The 22824-nt window shown below is 44.6% G+C and overlaps 1 protein-coding gene across 30 annotated transcripts in view; it reads right to left on the bottom strand.

Annotated features, from left to right (window-relative positions):
- The window catches only part of NEB (nebulin), a 359744-nt gene that overhangs the window by 97326 nt on the left and 239594 nt on the right, over nt 1-22824 (bottom strand). For all 30 annotated transcript variants that reach the window (XM_069616457.1, XM_069616464.1, XM_069616462.1 and 27 more), the window contains 13 exons: nt 20572-20679; nt 16556-16663; nt 14945-15049; nt 14742-14846; nt 14366-14464; nt 12260-12370; nt 11370-11474; nt 11148-11252; nt 9527-9631; nt 4778-4882; nt 4514-4618; nt 1525-1629; nt 236-340 (listed from right to left, as the gene is read on the bottom strand). In XM_069616457.1, coding sequence (XP_069472558.1) covers nt 236-340; nt 1525-1629; nt 4514-4618; nt 4778-4882; nt 9527-9631; nt 11148-11252; nt 11370-11474; nt 12260-12370; nt 14366-14464; nt 14742-14846; nt 14945-15049; nt 16556-16663; nt 20572-20679 — 1371 coding nt within the window. The remainder of the gene's footprint in view (nt 1-235; nt 341-1524; nt 1630-4513; nt 4619-4777; nt 4883-9526; nt 9632-11147; nt 11253-11369; nt 11475-12259; nt 12371-14365; nt 14465-14741; nt 14847-14944; nt 15050-16555; nt 16664-20571; nt 20680-22824) is intronic.

Genomic DNA, 22824 nt, shown 5'->3' with positions numbered 1-22824 from the left:
CAAAAGCTTTACTCCAAAGATTTTACTAATTGAGAAGAGAGGCCTTCGGTTATCACAAGAAATGTATCTGCAAGTCACAGAAAGCAAGAGACCGCCCCGCTGCGGTATATGCGGTTCAGTACGCATCTGGTTAGGGACCCAGAAAGGGCATACAATCTTGCAGAAAGTGCTACAGCACAGGCAGTGGAAATCTACTCATGAACAACCGCACGGCCTCAAATGACGTGCAACGTACCTCGTTCATCAGCCCTGTAGCATGCTTGAAGTGGTTGAAGAGTGGGGTGTCTGCTGAATAGCTGAATGTAGACTTCATCTTCTGAAAGTTCTCTCGGTACTTACTCTACAGAAAGACACAACATTATTAGGAGAGAACATTACCTTCTCTTACACAGCCTTGAAACAGCAAAAGGTACATCCTGGCATCGTTAGGAGAAATCATTACTTCCTCTCATACGGGCTTTAGACAACGAAATATACAACATCATTAGGAGAAATCATGAACTTGTCTCATGAAAGCTTGAGACAACGTAAGACCCGATATAATTAGGAGAAATCATTACTTACTCTCAAACTGGCTTGAGACAAAGAAATATACTTCATTAGGAGAAATCACTACCTTGTCTCATGAAAGCTTGAGACAATGTAAGACACGGTATCATTAGGAGAAATCATTACTTACTCCCAAACTGGCTTGAGACAAAGAAATACACAACATCATTAGGAGAAATCATGAACTTGTCTCATGAAAGCTTGAGACAACGTAAAACACAGTATCATTAGGAGAAATCATTACCTTCTCTCATACGGGCTTGAGACAAAGAAATATACAACATCATTAGGAGAAATCATGAACTTGTCTCATAAAAGCTTGAGACAATGTAAGACACAGTATCATTAGGAGAAATCATTACTTACTCTCAAACCGGCTTGAGACAAAGAAATATACTTTATTAGGAGAAATCACTACCTTCTCTCATGAAAGCTTGAGACAATGTAAGACACGGTATCATTAGGAGAAATCATTACTGACTCCCAAACGGGCTTGAGACAAAGAAATACACAACATCATTAGGAGAAATCATGAACTTGTCTCATAAAAGCTTGAGACAATGTAAGACACGGTATCATTATGAGAAATCATTACCTTCTCTCATACATGCCTTGAGACAAAGAAAACAAGGAATGGGTTGTCAATATTTCATAACATTTCTAGATAGAAAATACATGATTTGCTTATGCAACATATTATTGCTGTCAAATGTGAACACGTTGTAACAATACTAGCTTCAAACCTTTAAGCAAAAGTAGATTTCTTCAATGGAAAATTAATTAGCAGTTTATTTTTATTATGATCAGAATCACAAAGTCAATAAGCAAAGAACAGTATGCCTCCTTACCACATATTAAAAGAAAATTAAGGGGAGTATGGCCCACTACACAGTTCATTAAATATGCTTGTAAACATGGTCTTAAATCTGTTTTTGATCATGCTTATTGTATGTATAGATTTTGCGAGTTGCATACCATACTGTAGAGGGACTTATTTTGTTCTGCCAGAACAAAGTCCGGAGTATCCCATGCGTAGCAGCCAATACCCTTCAGCCAGGTCAAGTCTTCTTTGTACTTGTACTGTGAACATAAACATCAAGTTTGCTAATTGTTAAGGAGGATCAATGAAAGTAATACATTTACTTTTTCATGCATACAGTACATAACAGATTTATCACATTTTGGTAGTAAAGTTTGTAATTTATTGTAAACAGGTTGTCATCGCCCCCTCGCCCCCCGGTACATCGAACAAAGTAAGCCATTCTATGGAGACTATTGGCCTGCTCACGAGTTGGGCGGTAACCCTTAAATGTGGCAGTAAAGCGAATATGGCCACATTTAAGGGCTGGCCTAATCACGAGTTGGGCGCTATATGGGCAGTGTTACCTCCAGCTTTTGGCTGGAGGTGAAAATCCCATTTAGCGCCCCATTTTCAGTGCAATTACTGCTGGCAGTATTAGCGTGCAGTAATTGCACCAAAAATGACCCATTGGGTGCAAAGATCCCCATGGGGGATTTCCCGTTATCACCCAACCCGTGATCCAGCGCTAATAGCGCCGGTCCAGGTGTCGCTAAGGCAATTAACGTTGGGCGGTATCCTGGCGGTATTACTGCTGGGATACTGCCCAACTCGTGATCAGGCCCAATGTGTGGATGCTGGCCCTCACCATGCTCCTTCAAATTGCACCGATCTGGTTAACATGAATGTGTGTTCATCCAACATATGGTATTTGCATTTCCACACAACAACCTTGACAAGACTCAGAGACTTCATACATGGGAGTGTGACACACACTTGGCGCTCAAGAGCAGAGCACGTGTGATTTCTGTGCTTTTGTTAGATGGGCATTTTGGAAAGAGCCTTCACTGCCCGCCTTGCCTTTTTAAGCAGGTGGATTGGCGAATGACAGCGCCTCTTCAATGAGGCTATTAAGCCAGCTATACTATCCTGCCGCTGTTACTGAATGAGGAGGAAGAGAATCCGACATTCAGAAAGTCCCTTAAGACAGAATTGTTCAAAGAAGTCTTCAACTATTATGGCGCAGAAAAGAAAAATGACCTAAAGACTATGGGGCCAGTTCAGGAAAGGGTTACCAGGAGTAACCGGCAGTTAATCCTGGGAAGGCACCATTTGAGTCTCAAAGAGGTTACTGGTAATATCTCTGGCCTACCCCTTACTTACTCCTCTTTTTCCAGGAGTAACCTAGGAGTAAGTTAGACTACTCGTTGTAACATGTTTATTGTCAGTCTCTCTCCAGGAGTAAGTTAACAGAATTCCAGCATTACTACCCCTATGTAGTCTGTTTAACAGACAACAGTCTTGAATTTGGCTACTACTCCTGAAAGGCAGACCGTGTGCCTTCTGCATAATAGTTTTGATGCGCCTCCCTTCGCTTCTCCCTACCACTCACCATCAACATGCCCTTTCTCCCACCATGCACAATCTGGATATTCAGAAGTGATTATTAATCTATTTGGCACATTTCAAATCAACACCACACACACACACTTTTCAATTTTGGTTTCAACCTTTGTCTCCCCTTTAAGAAGGAATGTTTCTGGGTATTTGTTGGCAAGTAGGTTCTAGCAATCTAGGTTTTGTTCCATTGCATGATTCTCTTTACCTTAACTTTAGATAGCTCTATATATTGTACTGATAAACTCAATATTTCGTTCAGTTCGTTTCCCTTTGAATCTTTTCTCCCCAGTCTAGTTGATGATATGCATATTTAACCAAACAAGAAATGTACCATGTATGTATAGCATGCATGGAACAGTTAATGCATTCACACCCCGGAAAGACAGATTGACCAATCACAATTTGTCTTTGCCGGCCGCAATCACTGCCCTCACCCGTGGTATAACATAGAAAAGAGACTAGATTGCTTTTTGGATGACGTCAGCCATTGTTTTTATAGCCGCCGTCATCCGAAAAATGATGTAGTCCTTTTCCATTTTAATTGCGGCAGCTATTTTTTTCTTTGTTCTGTTTCCTTTCTTCGAGATGGGATCACGCACTGCGCGTTGAGACCATCTCCCGACAGAAGGAAGAAAAGAATTGAAAACCATCCGCACCCTGGTAAATTCCAGGATGCGAATGGCTTTCACCCCCTGGCATGGTGCTGACATGGCCGGTAACGTCCCGCAGCCCTCGCCAAGGGCTGCCAGGCCGTTACCGACCATGTCACCCCCGCCACGGGGGTGAAAGCTACAATCCTGTTGGCTCTATGCTACCAGAGCTACTAGAATGTATTGATCAGCAAAACCATACAGCAATTAAAACATGCCACTTAATACATATATCTACATCATACTTTCTAAAATGTGAAGCCTGCCAAGGTCTATTCAAATGAAACACATTCTCCTAGTGTAATATCATATATTTACATTATTATTATTGTTTTAGGGTATTTCTTGAAAGCAGACCTAACTTCGGGAAGCAAAACAGCGATTTACAAGTCACAGGGGGAAGTGCAGGGCGAGGTTAGCAGATCTCAAGGGATTGGGGATCTAACAACAGGAAGGAATTTACAAGCAACCAGGGGAGGAAACAGGGAGGAGCAGATCGCCAAGTCTCAGGTAAGGTGGGGAGTGGTGGGGGTGTGGAGCTAGGTGCTAAGGTGGAGCCATTCATGGGCTACTATGTTAGTGTCCATACATGTATTGCTATGTTGGTTTTTGCAAGGCATTCTCATTGTGATATGACCACATTTGCCAAAAGCAAGCTAGAGTTCCCTCAGTGGAAATACATCTCGCCATCTTTTGTTTCTGTCTGCCTTAGGCACAAAGTCCTCTTTCTACTTCTAGGGGAAAACATCCATAGTGCTAGCTCTGTGTCTACCTGTACAGTATTTCATTCAGGCTGGGGTGAGTTTATTACCCATCTTGACATTTATATGTGACTCTGGGTCGATGATATGTGATAGTGAAATCATTTTGTTCAAAAAGCAATCTAAACTCTTACATCGCTGATCGAATCGGTGACCATACGGTGATGGAAGTGCTCAGGACGATCCGGGATGGACCTCCAGACACCCAGCTGGTTCATATATTTCTCTTTGTATTTCACCTGGGAAAATAAAAACAACCAGTCAAAGAAGAAGGCAGTCTCCCAAGAAGAAGAGACACAGAATCCGGTTTAAAGACTGGAAATGAGGACACATGTCTGCAAGCAATGGGTGTTTTCAACAAAGGATAGGTAGGTTACTTAGAAAGCGGTAATACGTACACTGCTGATGTCATCAGTGACCTTGCGATGGTAGACGATGTCCAAGGCATCCTTCACGGTGTGATATTTGCCCTTTGCATGCTCGAAAGTTTCCTTGTAGCGCAGCTGTGAAAGAAACCGTTCGAGAGATATGTAAGACACATGTTCGTCTAGGAGTTAAGTCTTTATTTGGGGTTTTAGCATGTACTGTACACCTGCATGTTTCTTTACATGGGACAGTTCCTGGGACTTGCCTGAGTTACACAGGGACATTGACTGTACAGACCAGAGTAGTCAGGGATAACAGGAGCTGGGGAGATGATACGTAGGTAGTTATGCTGTGTGTGGTGGCCCAGCCTGACACCAGAGTCATGAGGGCCAGTGGTGGCTACTAGTGCATAATGGGCAATGGGGTGCAGCCGCTCCACCATGCACAGGCCGTCACTGCACAGTTTGGAGAAGGGCCGACTTTAAATGCACAGGTCCAGGACATGTCCTGGCAGTATCTGTGCGACCTGGAAGCTTTGATTCCCCTACTGCTCGCAGAGTCAGAGGCCTTGCAAGGTCTTATGTGGATCCCTGTCCCCAGGCACCAGGGGAAGTAAGGGGGCACAGCCTGTGTCCTACGCTTTCCCAATGTCCTCCATGGGGCATGCGCAGGCAGAACTCAGGGAGGGAAGGGAAGGACCAGTCCACCTGCATTCCTGCTTTGGGTTTCATTGCAGGTTGCAGAGAAGAGATGATCCAGCGAGGAGCCAAGGTACTGAGAGAAAAAACAGTTATGTTTAAAAAAAAACCTGTCTGCGTGAGTGTGTGAATGTGTGTGTACACGTGTGTGTGTGTGTGCATTTGCGTGGGCTGGTTCATGCATGTGTATGTGTGTATATGTAATTATGTGCATGGGTCATGTGCTGCAACCATACACATGTGCTTTACAGTGGCAGCCCTTGAGTGTATTGGACACTGGCTGCTGTATAATGAACTGTACAGGGCTATGCTGCAGGATGAACGTGTTTTTACAGTGGCAATATGGCCCATATTTGGAACAGCAAGTATAATGTGTTTTGCAGTGACATTCTATTGTCACATAGGGAGCACAGCCATCGTGAAAACGTTTTAACAGTGGCAGTACAGGAAAGATATTTGACAGCGATGAAAATGTATTTTTACAGTGGCATATTCGCATGTATTGGGCACTGCAAGCATGAACATGTTTTTGCACAGTGCCACCTTTCTGGCATATATTTTGGGGAAGCAAGCATTAAAATGCATTTAACGGTGGCATGCAAGCACATAAAGGTCATAAGTTCAACTGATATGAAGAGAGGCTCTACAGTTGCATGTTGCTGGCATAGGGCCTCATCACGAGTTGGGCGGTAACGCCGGCGCTATTACCGCTGGCGCTATTTGCCCTACTGCCAAACCCCCGGCGCTATTATCGCCGGATCACAAGTTTGGCAGAACGGTTAGTGCCTATTCCCCATTGGGCCCATTCGGGAATTCCTTATTCCCCATTGGGTCCAATGGGGAAAATTCGCGCTATTACCGCAGGTGGATTTCCCGCCGGCGGTAATAGCGGCGAAAATCAGCAAATTTGGCACGGATCTGGCAGACTCTTAAATGCGGCGGTAATAGCGCTACCGCCGCATTTAAGGGTTACCACCAGACTCATGATGAGGCCCATAGTCTGAGCACAGCGAGTGTGGAGGCATTTTTACAGAGGCAAGAGACAACACGTCCGTATATTGTGCACAGCGGGCATTAAACCATTTTTAAAGAGGCAATACCTGCCTATATTGGGCACAGCCAGCATAAAAATGCATTTAACAGTGACATGCAGGCACTTATTGGACACAGCTGACATGATGATGTGTTTTCATCTTGCATGCTACTGGTATGTTCTAGGCACAGCCAACGTGAAAATGTGTGTACACTGGAACCTATGACAAATAGTGTGCATAGGCAGTATGAAGTTGCATTTACCTTGCAATACTGTCATAGGCTGGCACTGGCAGCATGTAAAATGTATTTTGCAATTTTGCAGGCTAATGCTGGCATATACTGTTGAGACAGGCCACATGGGTCTTTGGATACAATGATGTACTTCACCATTTGGTTTTCACCCTCTAAGCTCATCTGAAACTACCCTACATCCAACTGCTGTGAGTAAACGGGTAGTGAGTAGCAATGAACAATGTGAAACCGAAATTGACAAAATGATTAACAAATTTGGCCAAAGAGGTGATGCTGAGCCTGAACTTCTGACTATCAGAAATGGACTAACTGAATTGAATAGAGAAGGCACTATGAACAAGATTACCACTAGAGCTAACCTGGACCTAGTATATGTATCTACATTATCCATTCAAAGCAACAGGATTAAGGAGTGAATGCACAAACACTGGAACATTATCATCAGTGACGTCAGGGTTAAAACATTGTTCACTGTTCCTCCTCTCTTCATTTACAAGCATAGTAACAACTTGAGGTATATGTTGGTCCACACAGTTGTATCTACCAACAGGAAGACAATGGGAGGTATAAACTCCAGAAGTGGTACTTACCTCTGCAGTCACTGTGTTGTAACAATGTAATTAAGGGCAATATTTGTTATCATTCCCCCAAACTGGGGCAAACATGTTATTGAGACATTTTGCAGCCTGTGACACTTCTCAGATCATATATTCAATCAAGTGCCCATGTGGAAAATATTATGTTGGACAATCAAAAAGACCAGCTAAAATCGATGAAATGAGCATAAAGCAAACATCCAGACTGGAAACCAGAAGTCGCCAGTCACCAGAGACTTTCAAGAGCAACACCATCAGCTCAGACAGATATGGTTTCAGATTCTGGAGTCTCTACGAAACCATATGAAGATATCAACAAGATCCTCAACTGCAGAGAAGCCTTTTGGATTGTTAAACTGGATACAGTGGCCCCAGGGGGCATGAATGAGGATTGTAATGTATCCTGTTTCTTGATGAAAACAAACATTCACACTCATTTATTTGTTCTTGTGGCCCACCAGACTATTTTGTGACAGCTTTTTGGCACTTTCCATGGTATTGGTTATGGGCATTCTTTTCAAGGATTAAGTGATCGATCCACTGTAATCTACCTTTGATTATAGTTAACCTATATATTTTCTTGGTATTTAGTACACAGCATGGTGATGTTATACTCATCTATATATTCTATAGCCAGTTGACCCCTTTACTTCCCACCGATTAGGATATTCCTTTAGTACTTGGCCTTAATTGTGTTTTATGGGTATCATTCCTTCACTTGGGTGTCACTTCATTACTTTGAGTAGGTGATTGTTCACTACACGGACACTATCTTTTAAACTTTTACATTTTTTCCATCTTCTTCACTTGTTTTCGGACACACTTTACAGCTTTTACAACTGTTTGGTTATGGGTTTGATATATGACACTGTAACAGCATCACATTGTTACCGTGACGACACACATCCTGGGCTTGTTTAAAGATTGTTTACCTATTTTTTACCTACCTCCTTCATGTAGTTATGATACATGACACAGGGACGTCATCATGTGGTTTCCATGACGTCACACGCCTCCGAGCTCGCTTTATTGAGCGTTCCTACATTGATGGGCACCATTTTTCCATCGTCCGTGCTCGGTGACGGTTTCTGATTTCAGCACTGCTAATGCTTGCATCTATTCCCAGATGAGTGGAGTATGTGTTCATTTTCTTGTAGGTTCTCTCCACCCTCTTGTTCATACTGACACTTGATTCTGTTTTCACTCAGGGACAGGCTTCGTTACCAGGTACTTTTCCTTTTATGTTTGGCTTGTCTTGACCGACCTGAGTTTTCAGCTATACAGGATTAGTCTAATGTTACAGTTGGTGTGAATAGTACATTATCCCTATTTCTCCTTCCAGATCTATGCACTTCAGCTCATGGGCTGTGAAGACAGGTAGGATGTTGTGCCACCGTCGCTGACAATATATGGAGATTCTTCTTAGCTGCTCACATACATTTTTATGACCATATTGATCACTGATTATGTCTTTGTTTTGTTTTTTAGGTGTCTGTCCTCATTCTAATTACAGATTGGGCCTAACCCCACCCCCAGTACTACTCTTATGGGAGTCATCTGGGGATTTAGGTGGAGTTCGGGGGAATCTAGGTATCCGCATTGATGGCTCCTAGGGAAATCCCGAAATGGTTTGATATTCATTTCCTTTCTGTGCTTGCATCAATTGAACATAAGGCTGAGAAGTGGGTCAGTCTGCCACTGTCTTTCTCTTATAAAAATCGCTATATTGCCACGACTATTATATTTGTTTTGAATATACAAAACTCCCTAGATGTTTTTTTAGTAACTGATGTTGTTGTTATTACTTTTCATGTGGGTGAGCAAACAACCTAGGGTCTCGTGGGAGGCTTGGAGTTTACCTTACCAAGGTTGGGGGTGGTCTGCACCAGATTTAGAGACTTTCAACTTAATAGCTCAGGTATATCATATTATACTCTGGTATGGCCCAGTGCAGTGTGCACAGCATCTAGCATTGTTATAATGACACGTTTGTCGAAATGTTGTAATCATATATGTCTACCATATATAGCAATTATACAAAGTGACCGCTGCTTTAGCGTTTGTGTGTTGGGCCAATCATAGGAAGGAGCAATCATTTGTCATGGTTTGCCATAGGTATATCTTCTTAAAATACCCAATCACGTAGCTACACAGCGACTGAAAAGGCAGAGATAAGGAATAGCGCCTGTGGGATACGTACATCGCTGGCATTGAGGTAAGCTTTCTTTGCCCGTATGAGAATAGGCGAATCTGCAACAGATGTGTACTTGTGCTTCAACTTCTCGTACTGTGATTTGTACTTTTTCTAGAAAGAGAAATGAACACAAATATTACTTAATTAACCACACTGCACTGTAGGTGATCGAGAGGGGCAACAAACCATAAAGTACTCAATTGACATCTAAGAACAGTCGAAATGTAATATCAATTGCAAAAAATGGGAGAAAATGGCATGAGCGTAAGCTTCCAAACCACTAGGGACAGTGTTGAGCAGTAGACAATTGGGCCTCATTATAAGTGTGCCGGTCCAGAAATAATTGCTGGTAATTCCAGCTCTGGCATTCTTACCAGACCAGCAGACTTTACTTGTGCCGGTGGGGGTCACGGATCTCCTGGAACACTTGACCTTGCAGGAGTTCAGGCCGTCAACGGCAAATAAATGCCTGAATCACCAGCACTGTTACTCTCGGAGCCTGTGATTCAGGCAATGCAATGGGAATGGGAATTTACTGGCTCTCTGCCGCCTGTAATATACCAGTAACACCAGGATATCGGAAGGCAGAGACGGTAAGGCATGTTTTCCAGTATCCCGCCAGAATTACCAGTGGGATACTGGCAAACCAATAATGAGGGCCAATTTGTTTTAGCAAACCTGTGCCATTAAAATAAATGTTCAACCATGTGCAAAACAGCCAGACCCAGCCTCAAATTAACAGTCCAGACAAATCTGCAAGGCCATGTCCTGAGGCATAGGTTAACAAGCATCCCTAGAAGCGTTTCTGCCCCACTGCGTGTCATCAGTAAGATGCTGCTTGAGTCCTCAGTCCATGTCGGGGACACACCGCTTCCACAGAGGATGAACTGGCACACCAATTACAAAGGCATAGAAGGACTCACAATGATGACATGCTTCCGTGGAGGGATATATAGAATAGTGCCTATTGGAGGGGTGTAAAACTAATGTTTCCATCACATTTAGTGCTAACAAAATAATAAAAGTAATTAGAAACCATCATGACAACATAAGAGATGTATGGGAAAAATATTTTACTTTACTGTTTTACTTCTGACAAATATTGAGTTTTGTATTTAAAAACATTTTCTAAGTACTATAAACAAAACTCAAACAAGTCCACCAAGTAGGAACTAGAGTAAGGAACACAGGAAAGACAATGTTAAAAGACAGAGATTGTAAAAGAAAATGATGGATCAGGGACATTCTATACGTATCAGATTAGATTTGACTTGCTTTTGGGTACGTTTATTTAACTACAGTTATTTTTTCAATGGGTTTTTCGCCAAATTTTTAACAACTCATCGAAAAACATCGGGGTGTGTGGTGTAGGGAATAGTGTTACATTAATTGGGGAAGGTGATTGGGGGGACACACCCAGGGTGGGGAACACACCCGGGGGGGGGGGACCCAACGGTCTTACCTACCTACATAGAACGTAGAAGTACACAGAGTTTTACATGATCATGGCAGTCAATGTGAGAGGGCCTGACCCCACAGGAGTCCCCTTGAACACTGGCATAGCAAAGTCATGCAAGCAGAGCGTCTAAAAGCTGATGCATGGATGGGAAACTGGTGCTGGTCTCACCTCACTGATCAAGTCCTTGACGTGGCGAGCATGCTGGAGCCGCTGGGTCTGTCCGTCGGCATGGTGATGAGGCCTCTCCTTGCTTGCCACCTCCACGTACAAGTACTACAGAGCAGGGAGAGGACGGGAAATGTTAGGCATGACTTATGAAGATATACCCGGGAATCCCCGGTCTCTTTTCAGTCGAAGCTTCAATGCATGGCAGCAATCTTGGGCAGTCACCTGGCTCTGAATCTCCTGTCCTTTCTTGGCTCTTAAGAAATCGGGGGTGTCCAGAATTGAGGTGAACTTTTCCTTAGTCTTTTTTCCTTCAGCTCTGTAAACCACCTAAAACAAACGCAGAAGATTGACATATTTACATGCGTTTCAAGATCACGTTGTGTTACTAAACAAAATCCTCCCCCTAAATCCTCAGAATGCAATTCCTTTCAGCTCAACTTGCACATATTACAACAGCCCCATTACTTCAACTACATGCACTTTTTTGCATTTCTACTCCAATGTTAGTGTCCAGGACATTGGGCCTCATTATAAGTATGGTAACAACGGTGCTGGTGGTGCTACGGGCACCATTGCTACCGTACCACCATACTATGAGCTGTGCTCGTAGGTGCCTGTCCGCCTGGCGGGGCACCTGCGAGCACAGTTGTAAACGCTGCTGGTGCATCCGACATCCCCGATCCCCAAATGGGAATGGGGATGTACCGGCTCCGGCGCCCGTAAAAGGGCAATTACCGGGTCCGGCGGGGCCGGAATACCCCAGTAATTGTCCATTTGCTGGTGCCGGACCCGGATGCGCGTTTGAGGGGTTTTACCGGCAAGGCTACCTCCAACCTCGTAATGAGGCCCAATGCCCTTGATAATCATGTAAACATAGTGTAAAGCAACAAAAAATATTAGCGTGAGCAACAGAATTAGAATCTCAATGCAGATACATTATTTTCTGGGGCCACTGGTATCATTATGAGATATCCCCAACGCGTCATCGTGCGGAGCACATCAACACGTCATCAAACGAAACATACTTTAATCGAAACAGGGTAGACAAAATGAATGCTTGGATGTGTATAGTAATGTGATTGAATCAGGTGCATTTTAACATCGGTTCTTACTTCACTGAGATGTGTTTTCAGCTCCTGCACCTTCCTGTATTCCGGGGTATCCGTCACCACAGAGAATTTGTCCAACATCTTCTTTGCCGTGTTGGTGTACACGTAATTAGACTGAAAGAGAAAGCAAGTGGATATCAAGCACGACATGCCTCACCCCTAGACGACCAAATGAATGTGTTGACTTGCCACCCTTTCCTATACATGGGGGACCTTGCCTGCAGGGAGATCTGGGCGGGTCCTGAAAGACTAGTGCTACGCGTGTCCAACACGTGACCTCCATGCTTTACTCCTACCCATGTTAAGAGGCAATGGTGTTTTCTTGCAGAGAATGATATATTTTTGCCAAAGAGTATCATGTGAACATATGATAGGATTGGTTATTTATAACGCGCTTAATGCCCAGAGGTTTCTAAGCGCGGACCCGGGGATCGGACCGGTGCTGCTCCGTGTCATTTTGCTTGCAAGGCAGGCATGGTGCCGCTGAGCTATCCTCCCGAGACTCTTACACTTACAACATACTATTGTGACTCCTTTCCCATTTACACTATTAAGAAATGTAACATTTGATAACAGTGAATTCATATTTGCAGTGTGTATACTTTCGTGGGGGGGAATTTCTTGAAAAAGTTGTTACAGGGGATATCAATACCTATACACATTTTACAGATTATTATAATCATTATTGTGAGGGTTTTCATTGAACGCAGACCTAGCTTCAAGAAGTAACAGAGGGTTTTACAAGTCATGGGGGAGGTGCACTATGAGGGACGCAGATCACAAAGGATCAATACAAGGAAGAGGGGAGCTAACAAAAGTTGGGGGGGCAGGCAATTCTGCAGCAAGGCAACTACAAGCAACCAGGGGAGGAAAGAGTGGTGAGCAGAGAGTGTGCGGACTACAGGCTTAATTACTGGTACTGATTTTTTAAACGTTTGATTTTGTGACAGGGCTGTGCGTATCTTGTACACCTATTTTGGGACTCGTCAATCACCCTTCAAGGTTCGGGGTTATAATCCCATGATGGTAATGTTCGAGAGAGAAAAGACTGAAGATTATTTTTCCAAAGTCTGAACATTTCTGACTAGGCCCCCACCCCCCACCCCCACCCCTACTTACCTTGTGGCTGCATATTGCGCTGTGTGCCGCCGATATGTTGTGTCCCTGCCATGGCTGTTCCTTTTCACTTCCATGGTTGGGAACCGGCGCAGTAGGGTCCTTTCCTTTTTTTCTCTTTTTTTAACTTTTGGGATCGGCTGCGGAGGACACCCCTGCAACCCTCGTTCACAATATAGTGGACAAGTGTGCGGGGGACACCCCTGCAGCCCCCGCAGGCCTTAGCCCCGAATGCAGGCTTTTTGGATGTTTTCCCCTTCAACAGAGGTAGGCATTGCTACTACTACAGGGTATCATAGGATAGTGTATAAGTGAAGTACTACTAATGGATATCAGGGGAGGAACTGACAAGGAGACTCGAGACTGGCGTGTAAATACAAGGACTCTTATTAGATGCTTCAGCATATGGCACGGGGCCAGCACCTTTGGAGAAGGCAGAGGAAGAGAAAGATTTCATTGGTCCTGGTGGTTTGTCTTCGGAATTCGGTGCCGCTCTGATTGTCCATGAGAGGAAGGTTTAGGGGGGCTTCATAAAAAAAGATGTGATTTGGGATTTCTTAAAAGATACTGGAGCAGCCAGCATAGAATATTGATGATGTTTCTGTTAAGGAAATTGTTACTCCCGTTCATGATGAACGTGGGGCATGTTCGTCAGCATGACCAGTTATGCAGTGCACACCTGTCTCTAATCAGATCCAGCCTAGGTGGATAAGAAACATGAGGGAAAGGGGAAGTCTGGACTAAAGGAAGACCGACTTGATGTCACATCTTACTAACAAGCCTGTCGACCAAAGCTCAGCTCTCCAAAACCCTTTCCCATCCTGGAATGTCTCTTACTAGGAGATCATTCTGTGACATTTCCTTTCTAATGAGCTTGCCCCTCTGAGGTGAACAGTCCTGAGAGCGAACATGCGCAAGGGAGTGTAGGAGTAACATTGGACTTTAGAAAACCCCAAACCCAATGGAATACATGAATGGTGCAGAAGAACTTACCCAAAGCTTACGCAAGTCCCGTGCCCGGACCATGTCAGGAGTGTCATACAAGAAGCATCCCAAGCCCTTCAGCCACTGGAGATCCTCTTTGTACTTATTCTAGCAATAGTGAAAGGAGAGTTTCAAAGTAGAATTAATGCAGCAATGGCAAACTGTGACATTATAATGTTGATATACCAATGATAATATTGACAACAATATTAGAAATAACAATAATAGTAGAGACAATAATGAGTAATGAAAGTAAAAGTAACATGAGAAAATAATGAGTAATACTAATACTCATACTAGCAAGGTAAATAACATTGTGAAATAGATAAGGACAATCACATTAATTCAGCCCTGGGCTGAACATGATTTGAGTGCGGCTGCTCACATCGCTTGTGATGTCTCCAACATAGCGGCAGTGAAGAAGTTCTGGGGTGTAGGGCATGGAAATCAGGTGGCCCTTCAACCTTTCGTAATCGGATTTGTAGACCAGCTGGAAGAGAGAAATGCACATGTACAGAGAGATGAGTGCCCGCTCACTGATTGTTCAAAATGCACTGATTTTCGCAGTTGGGTAAGTGGAGAACGTACGCTGCTGATGGCCTCCTGTGTAGCTTTCACTTGACGGATTTCTGGGGTGTCCGGCGTGGTGTGGATCTTGTCCTTCTGTTTGTGGTAGAGCTGGCGGTACAGCCTCTGCATGATACGAAGAAAAGAAGGCGCATGTTAAAAAGGGAAATCTAGGACACCCTTAAAATCATGTCTTGGAGGAGCACGTAGTGCGCCAAGGAAGTACAGGTTGGAAACTGGACCAGTCCACCTGAAGACACCATTTGGTATGACTCACCTCTGAAATGCGTTTGTGCATGTTTAGTTTTATAACATTCGAAAGTTGTACTTAATACTGGCCACAAGGTTTCTAGGAAGACTCCCCTCTTTGTGCTGTAGAAGGAACTAAGGCCTAAACTGTTCAGTAATGGGAGCATTGTGCCATAGTTAGTAGTCCAAGTAGGATGAAACACGGCTTAGGTAGATGCCTTTTCCATGCATTCTGATTTATATTTCTGCATTTGACCTCTTGGTGTGCATTGACCAGGCTTCAGGCCCAGAAGTGGGTTTCTGTTTGTGGAGGCACTGATCAACATATTTTGAAGGAAACAGAAAGGACATGTGCAAGTACGATAGTAGCAACTAACATGAGCCATGAGGATTAAGGGGAAAGCAGGACAGGAAATTTAGCTGGAAATATGACATCTGCCATCAGAGATATCTAAATGCATGACATGATCCATTGCATTTAGCGAAACACATGACGCCATCTTGATGTTTAGCAAAATCGCTGACTGTAGCCTAATCACAAGGATTAGTGAGCGGCCTGGCACCAGCCATGCCATTTAGCAAGACACCTGAAGCAGTCAGCTTGGGATTTAGCAGGGAGCCTCGCATGACCCACGAAGCTCTTCAAAAAGCTTAATGTGGCCCACAACACTTTGGAGAGAGGATTGACAGGAGCACTACTGTTTAGCGGGAGTTTTGTCCTTGCACCACTGAGAAACGTGTTTGTTTCTTTTACAAATGTTTGGCTCTGTTCACAGCAGTCTTGTATGGTGCCACTCCAATTGTACGTTTGCTCCAGTAAATAATGGAACTTAAATGTTTGGATTTATGAATTAACGCCTACTTTTGCCAGACCATCAAACCTCCTGGATTCAATCAAGAGATAATATATTTCCACAAACAAATATTGGGGAAATACATCTTGAATGTAAAACTGCCTGTTGATAAATAGCACAAAGGGAAACTGTGGGTTTATCACATATGTTTTCATGAGGTTGGCCAGCAACATCCAATGACAGCAATGCAGCGTTTCGAGATGGCCCAATGACAGCAATGCAACATTTGGCCTGGCCCAAAGGCAGTAATGCGCTGCTCTCCTTGGCCCAATGACAGCAATGCAGCGTTTCGAGCTGGCCCAATGACAGCAATGCACTGCTCTCCTTGGCCCAATGACAGCAATGCAGCGTTTCGAGCTGGCCCAATGACAGCAATGCACTGCTCTCCTTGGCCCAATGACAGCAATGCAGCCCTAGCCCTAGAGGACACGTTAGACATGGGTCTCAACCTCTCTCAGCCCATCACTCTGTAACCGTGTTAAAGCACGCACAGAACCTGAATCCCTTTTACAATTCTCGGGCAACATACCTCATTAAGCACACCGTTCACTTTCTTTATGTTGGTCATGTTCACGCTGTCTGGGCCGAGGGTGTAGGCTTTGGCTTTGATGTGTTCATACGCCATTTTATATTTAATCTGTAAAATAAATATACATATATCATGAGAACGGAGGAATGCACTCGTTGAGCAATGTTCACATTGTTCATATATATATATGCATGCACACACACAAAAACACAAGTATATACGAATATACACAGAATACTGAATATGCCTGTACACAGAGGGGGAGAGAGAGAGAGAGATGAATATGCCTGTACACAGAGAGAGAGAGAGAGAGAGAGCTGAATATGTCTGTACAGAGAGAGAGAGAGCTGAATATACCTGTACACAGAGAGAGAGAGAGAGAGAGAGAGACAGAGAGAGCTGAATATGTCTGTACAGAGAGAGAGAGAGCTGAATATGCCTGTACACAGAGAAAGACAGAGAGAGAGAGAGATGAATATGTCTGTACAGAGAGAGAGACAGTGTGAGAGAGAGAGAGCGAGAGAGAGAGAGCTGAATATGCCTGTACACAGAGAGAGAGACAGAGAGAGAGAGAGAGAGAGAGAGAGCTGAATATGCCTGTACAGAGAGAGAGAGAGACGGAGAGAGACAGAGAGGGAGAGAGCTGAATATGCCTGTACAGAGAGAGAGAGAGACGGAGAGAGACAGAGAGGGAGAGAGCTGAATATGCCTGTACACAGAGAGAGAGAGAGAGAGAGAGAGAGAGATGAATATGCCTGTACACAGAGAGAGAGAGAGAGAGAGAGAGCTGAATATGTCTGTACAGAGAGAGAGAGAGCTGAATATACCTGTACACAGAGAGAGAGAGAGAGAGAGAGAGAGAGAGACAGAGAGAGCTGAATATGTCTGTACAGAGAGAGAGAGAGCTGAATATGCCTGTACACAGAGAAAGACAGAGAGAGAGAGAGATGAATATGTCTGTACAGAGAGAGAGACAGTGTGAGAGAGAGAGAGCGAGAGAGAGAGAGCTGAATATGCCTGTACACAGAGAGAGAGACAGAGAGAGAGAGAGAGAGAGAGAGAGAGAGCTGAATATGCCTGTACAGAGAGAGAGAGAGACGGAGAGAGACAGAGAGGGAGAGAGCTGAATATGCCTGTACAGAGAGAGAGAGAGACGGAGAGAGACAGAGAGGGAGAGAGCTGAATATGCCTGTACACAGAGAGAGAGAGAGAGAGAGAGAGAGATGAATATGCCTGTACACAGAGAGAGAGAGAGAGAGAGAGAGAGAGAGAGAGCTGAATATGTCTGTACAGAGAGAGAGAGCTGAATATGCCTGTACACAGAGAGAGACAGAGAGAGAGAGAGAGAGATGAATATGCCTGTACACAGAGAGAGAGAGAGAGAGAGAGAGAGAGAGAGCTGAATATGTCTGTACAGAGAGAGAGAGAGCTGAATATGCCTGTACACAGAGAGAGACAGAGAGAGAGAGTGCTGAATGTGCCTGTACAGAGAGAGAGAGAGAGACAGAGAGAGCTGAATATGTCTGTACAGAGAGAGAGAGAGCTGAATATGCCTGTACACAGAGAAAGACAGAGAGAGAGAGAGATGAATATGTCTGTACAGAGAGAGAGACAGTGTGAGAGAGAGAGAGCGAGAGAGAGAGAGCTGAATATGCCTGTACACAGAGAGAGAGACAGAGAGAGAGAGAGAGAGAGAGAGAGAGAGAGAGAGAGAGCTGAATATGCCTGTACAGAGAGAGAGAGAGAGAGACGGAGAGAGACAGAGAGGGAGAGAGCTGAATATGCCTGTACAGAGAGAGAGAGAGACGGAGAGAGACAGAGAGGGAGAGAGCTGAATATGCCTGTACACAGAGAGAGAGAGAGAGAGAGAGAGAGAGAGAGAGAGATGAATATGCCTGTACACAGAGAGAGAGAGAGAGAGAGAGAGAGCTGAATATGTCTGTACAGAGAGAGAGAGAGCTGAATATGCCTGTACACAGAGAGAGACAGAGAGAGAGAGTGCTGAATGTGCCTGTACAGAGAGAGAGAGAGAGGGAGAGAGAGCTGAATATGTCTGTACAGAGAGAGAGAGAGAGGGAGAGAGAGAGAGAGAGCTGAATATGCCTGTACACAGAGAAAGACAGAGAGAGAGAGATGAATATGTATGTACAGAGAGAGAGACAGTGAGAGAGAGAGAGAGAGAGAGAGAGAGAGATGAATATGCCTGCACACAGAGAGAGAGAGAGAGAGACAGAGAGAGAGAGAGAGAGAGAGAGAGAGACAGCTGAAAATGCCTGTACAGAGAGAGAGAGACGGAGAGAGACAGAGCGGGAGAGAGCTGAATATGCCTGTACACACAGAGAGAGAGAGAGAGAGAGAGAGAGAGATGAATATGCCTGTACACAGAGAGAGAGAGAGAGACAGAGAGAGCTGAATATGCCTGTACACAGAGAGAGAGAGAGAGAGAGAGAGAGAGAGCTGAATATGCCTGTACAGAGAGAGAGAGAGAGACAGAGACAGAGACAGAGACAGAGAGTGAAAGAGAACCACAGGAGTTTTACTCTGCTGTGATTTGCCCCGTCATGAGCACATACCGGAGGCATAGGGTTCTCACTATGTCTCAGTTTTGTACTCGATAAGAACAAGTACCAAGGAAATCCTAGTGAAGACTCCCATTATGCAAAACGTCCAAGCAATAGGGATACTCAGGGATACTGGAAAGTGGCGTATGGATAAAATCTGAATGCATTGTGCTGTCTAAATTTCTCTTAGACATACAAACATCCCAGAAGTCCACAACTCCCACTTTGTTCTTGAATAATAACTAAAGGGGTTTAATAAATGAAATATTGCATAACTAATGGGTTTTCTTAAACGAAATAAATGTATCCCTGGTCTTGCTCCTTCCCATCTTTCTTCTCTGGTGCCTGTCCTCGGAGTCTTGCCTGTACATTTTGTTCCTGCAACCTCATCTTTTCGTTCTTTTTTGAAAGCCCTCCTTCCTTCTACACCCAATCGTTAATGGAGCTTGCTCAATTTTGGTTGCATCTGTTTTATCGCGTATAACTATGTGGCCATTAATGTAAGCCTTTTTTGTATTACAGTGCTTTGGTGAAAGTGCTATATAAATCCAAATAAATAAATAGATAACATAAAAGTGCTCTGCTGTTGTGGGTCAAAGTCTAGGTCGAGCAGGATTTGCTCAGTGCGAGCTTCCGAGGGGTCCGTATAAGTAGACTATGGCCCTCATTACAGTTTTGCTGGTAATTTCACTGTGATACCGCCAAAACTGCCTTACCGTTTCTGCTGTCCTGGTATTTCCAGGATATTGCGGGTGGCAGAGACGCCAGTAAGTTCCCATTCCATTCAGTCTCTTTGGGGTGGGATTGCCGGAATTACTGGCACCGGTAGTACCAGTGTCATTGATTCCGGCATATATTTGCCCCCACTGCTAAGCTTGTGTTTTCCCACTGCAGAAATAATTGCAGTTGTCTGGCATTTTTTCGTGACCAGGGAACATATAATGAGCCCCTATTTATGACAACTGTTCTTAATGCTTTCAAAGGCAGGACTTCATGAACATCACATCTACAGTTTCCCTTATGCCTGTGCATTAGTTGCAGACAATGACTGCAATGATGTCATTTCTGTGCATTCCTGATGTCAATATATAGGGCAAGTTTTGTTAACATACAAAATAGTAGGTAACTGTCTATTATGCTCTTATAACCGCCAGCTACAGCAGTGCCACATAGAAGCAGGGGGCATGTGCTGCTGGATTGGTAAACATATAACATACAAGAATAACCCCAGCTGAATAGATCAGTCGATAGTGAGAGAGAGCGAGAACAATGGAGAGTTATACATTGGTGGACCAACCGACAGGTGGATACAGGCTGATGGACAGGGCTAGACGGCTATATAGATGATTGATGAGACTAGACACACCTAGAGGCAGAGACAGACAGACAGATAGTTGGAGAGACTGAACGAATGGACAGGCGGACAGATGCCAATAGTGGGCTGGTGTCACTTACATCACTACCGAGAGCCTGGGCCTTCTTGGCTTGCTGGATATATGGCATGTCCAGCGGGAGCTGGTATCCCTTGGCACGGGATTTGATACTAGCATCGCGGTACAGATTCTGCAGAAAAAGGAGACATGTTAAAGTTACATAAACCATCAACACGTGTTTCATTGTGACAATGACGGTGTACCCACCCCAGGAAGTGTCAGAGGCACGCCCCACCTTCAACATAGGCATTGCCTAGCAACCGCCGGCCACTCAGGCGTTCCTGGGAGAGCACTGCAGGTGACAGGCTTGAAAGGTCCCATCACTTGGAGTGAGCACTTTCTGGTGCGAGCACTGCAAGGCAGGCAAGGGCCTACAACCTCCCCTGATGATGATGTGCTTTGAATGTCTCTGCACTGCAACCGGAAGACAAGGCTTGGTAACCAGGCATGGAAGAGAGGTTGTCACAGGGATGGACTCACAAGTGATCTTAACACCCTCAATGGCGAGGGCCCCTCAGATGCATTTTGCAAATGGAGGGCCGGCCAGGTGCAATGGTTTTTGCACACACGCAGGGCAGACTAGGCCCCTTTCATAAGTTGCTTGATCTCTTCTCCGCAAGCTGGAAAGCCCTCTGTGATTTGGGTACGTAGTGGTCACAGCACCTGCTCTCACTGCCCAGGCAGACGAGAAGGGCGACCGGGTACCATGTCTATTCATCCCTTGACTTCTCTGCTAGGACTGCCAACAAAGGTGCCTCCTGGGGTGGCTACTGCGTCCTAAAGACGTGCCATCTCATTACCCACAGTCTGCCAGCAAACGATCAGAAGAAGGGGGATCTTGGTCATTTGTCACCTGGATTAGATCCCGACAGAACCATTGGCTGGCCAGTTACCAGCTAGGTACTAGACAGTGGATTGGAGCTTGGGTCTGCTATGTCCTTAGTTTATGCAGGTTTGTACCTTTGGGGGGCTTTGGCAGTGGCTGTGTGTATGCATTTAAATAGTAGGTGTTATAAAGCGCGAACCTAGCTGGAAAGCAACGGAGCACTGTACAACAACAGGGTGTAGCCAGGGGAGTTGCTAGGTCTGGAAAAGACCTGGGGCTAAACTGATGTCGTAACTGTTGGGACTGGGGGCTAGCTAGTCTTTTGGCTGTAGCTCCTGAGATTCTATCTGGGGCTACAACCAAAAGATCAGGGGCTATAGCCCCCTTAGCCCCCCCCCCTAGCAATGCCCCTGGGTGTAGCGATGGTTCAACCGAAGACCAGATCTTTGGGTCTTTGGATGGGTGAAGTGGACCATATGGGACTGGGGTCCAATGCAGAGAGACCCCTTAGAGAGGGATTTTTTTTAGATTATTTCTGAAGGGGTGTGTTGAAGACCTCAGTTGTGGCCCCGTATGAACTTTGTTTGGTAAATGGTTTGTCCTTTGCAGAGTGCATGTTTAAAAAATATATGTTTCACAGGTCAGTGAATGCACCTTCAAAACTGATTCAATGAGAAGCGGGATCTGCAGTGATGGCATATCCTGATGACAAGATTGCCCGGGGGGAGCGGGGGCTGCAGCGGCTGATATCCATGTGGCATTAAATGCGCCCACATCTTCCACAACACAAGCCAGAGACCTTCAACTGGAATCCATTGATGACCCAGGAATGGATCTCTACTGGTGCAGCAAAGAATCCAAGGGATCGCTGACCTAGAGCCAGTGGATTCAAAAGGGGAATTCCTACCAGTAAGAGAAATGAATAGCAGCTGTCACTCCTCTACAGTGGGGGAAAGGGAGAGGGGTCCCCTTTTTGCTACATGAATGCGAGCGACCGCACTCTTACAGCGAAACAAGCAGGATGAGCGAGCCCCAGATTGAGGATCATTGTGTAATGTATATCTTTTTTTATTTATTTATGTCTTTTTATAGAGAGGAATAATTCTCTTTTGATCCCAAAAGAACATACAATAGATAGGAAATCAGAATTGACAGGAAGCAGTGATCTTCTTGCAATGGGGTGAGTTCGAGTGACAATCTGACCAGGGTGGGGAGCATTTGTTCCTTTGGGAGGAAATGCACTTACAGTGGTTAATGCCTGCATCCCAACCTACGGTACTGAGTAAAGTGGGAGCTGTTATCAAGAGTAAAACACAATTAAGCCGTTAGTGATCTCTGACAAGGGCACTAACACTATTGGAACCCGGTTGTGGCACCAAGTGCACGCAATTTCAAGTACAAGATATTTTTGGCAATATCATTTTTATAGCCATGTTCGTTTCATAGGTA

The sequence above is a fragment of the Ambystoma mexicanum genome, chromosome 9 (genome assembly GCF_040938575.1).
Source record: "Ambystoma mexicanum isolate Mex_15411 chromosome 9, UKY_AmexF1_1, whole genome shotgun sequence".
Lineage (NCBI taxonomy): Eukaryota > Metazoa > Chordata > Amphibia > Caudata > Ambystomatidae > Ambystoma > Ambystoma mexicanum.
The sequence above is the reverse complement of the archived record's forward strand: the minus strand, read 5'-3'. Positions and strand labels throughout refer to the sequence as shown.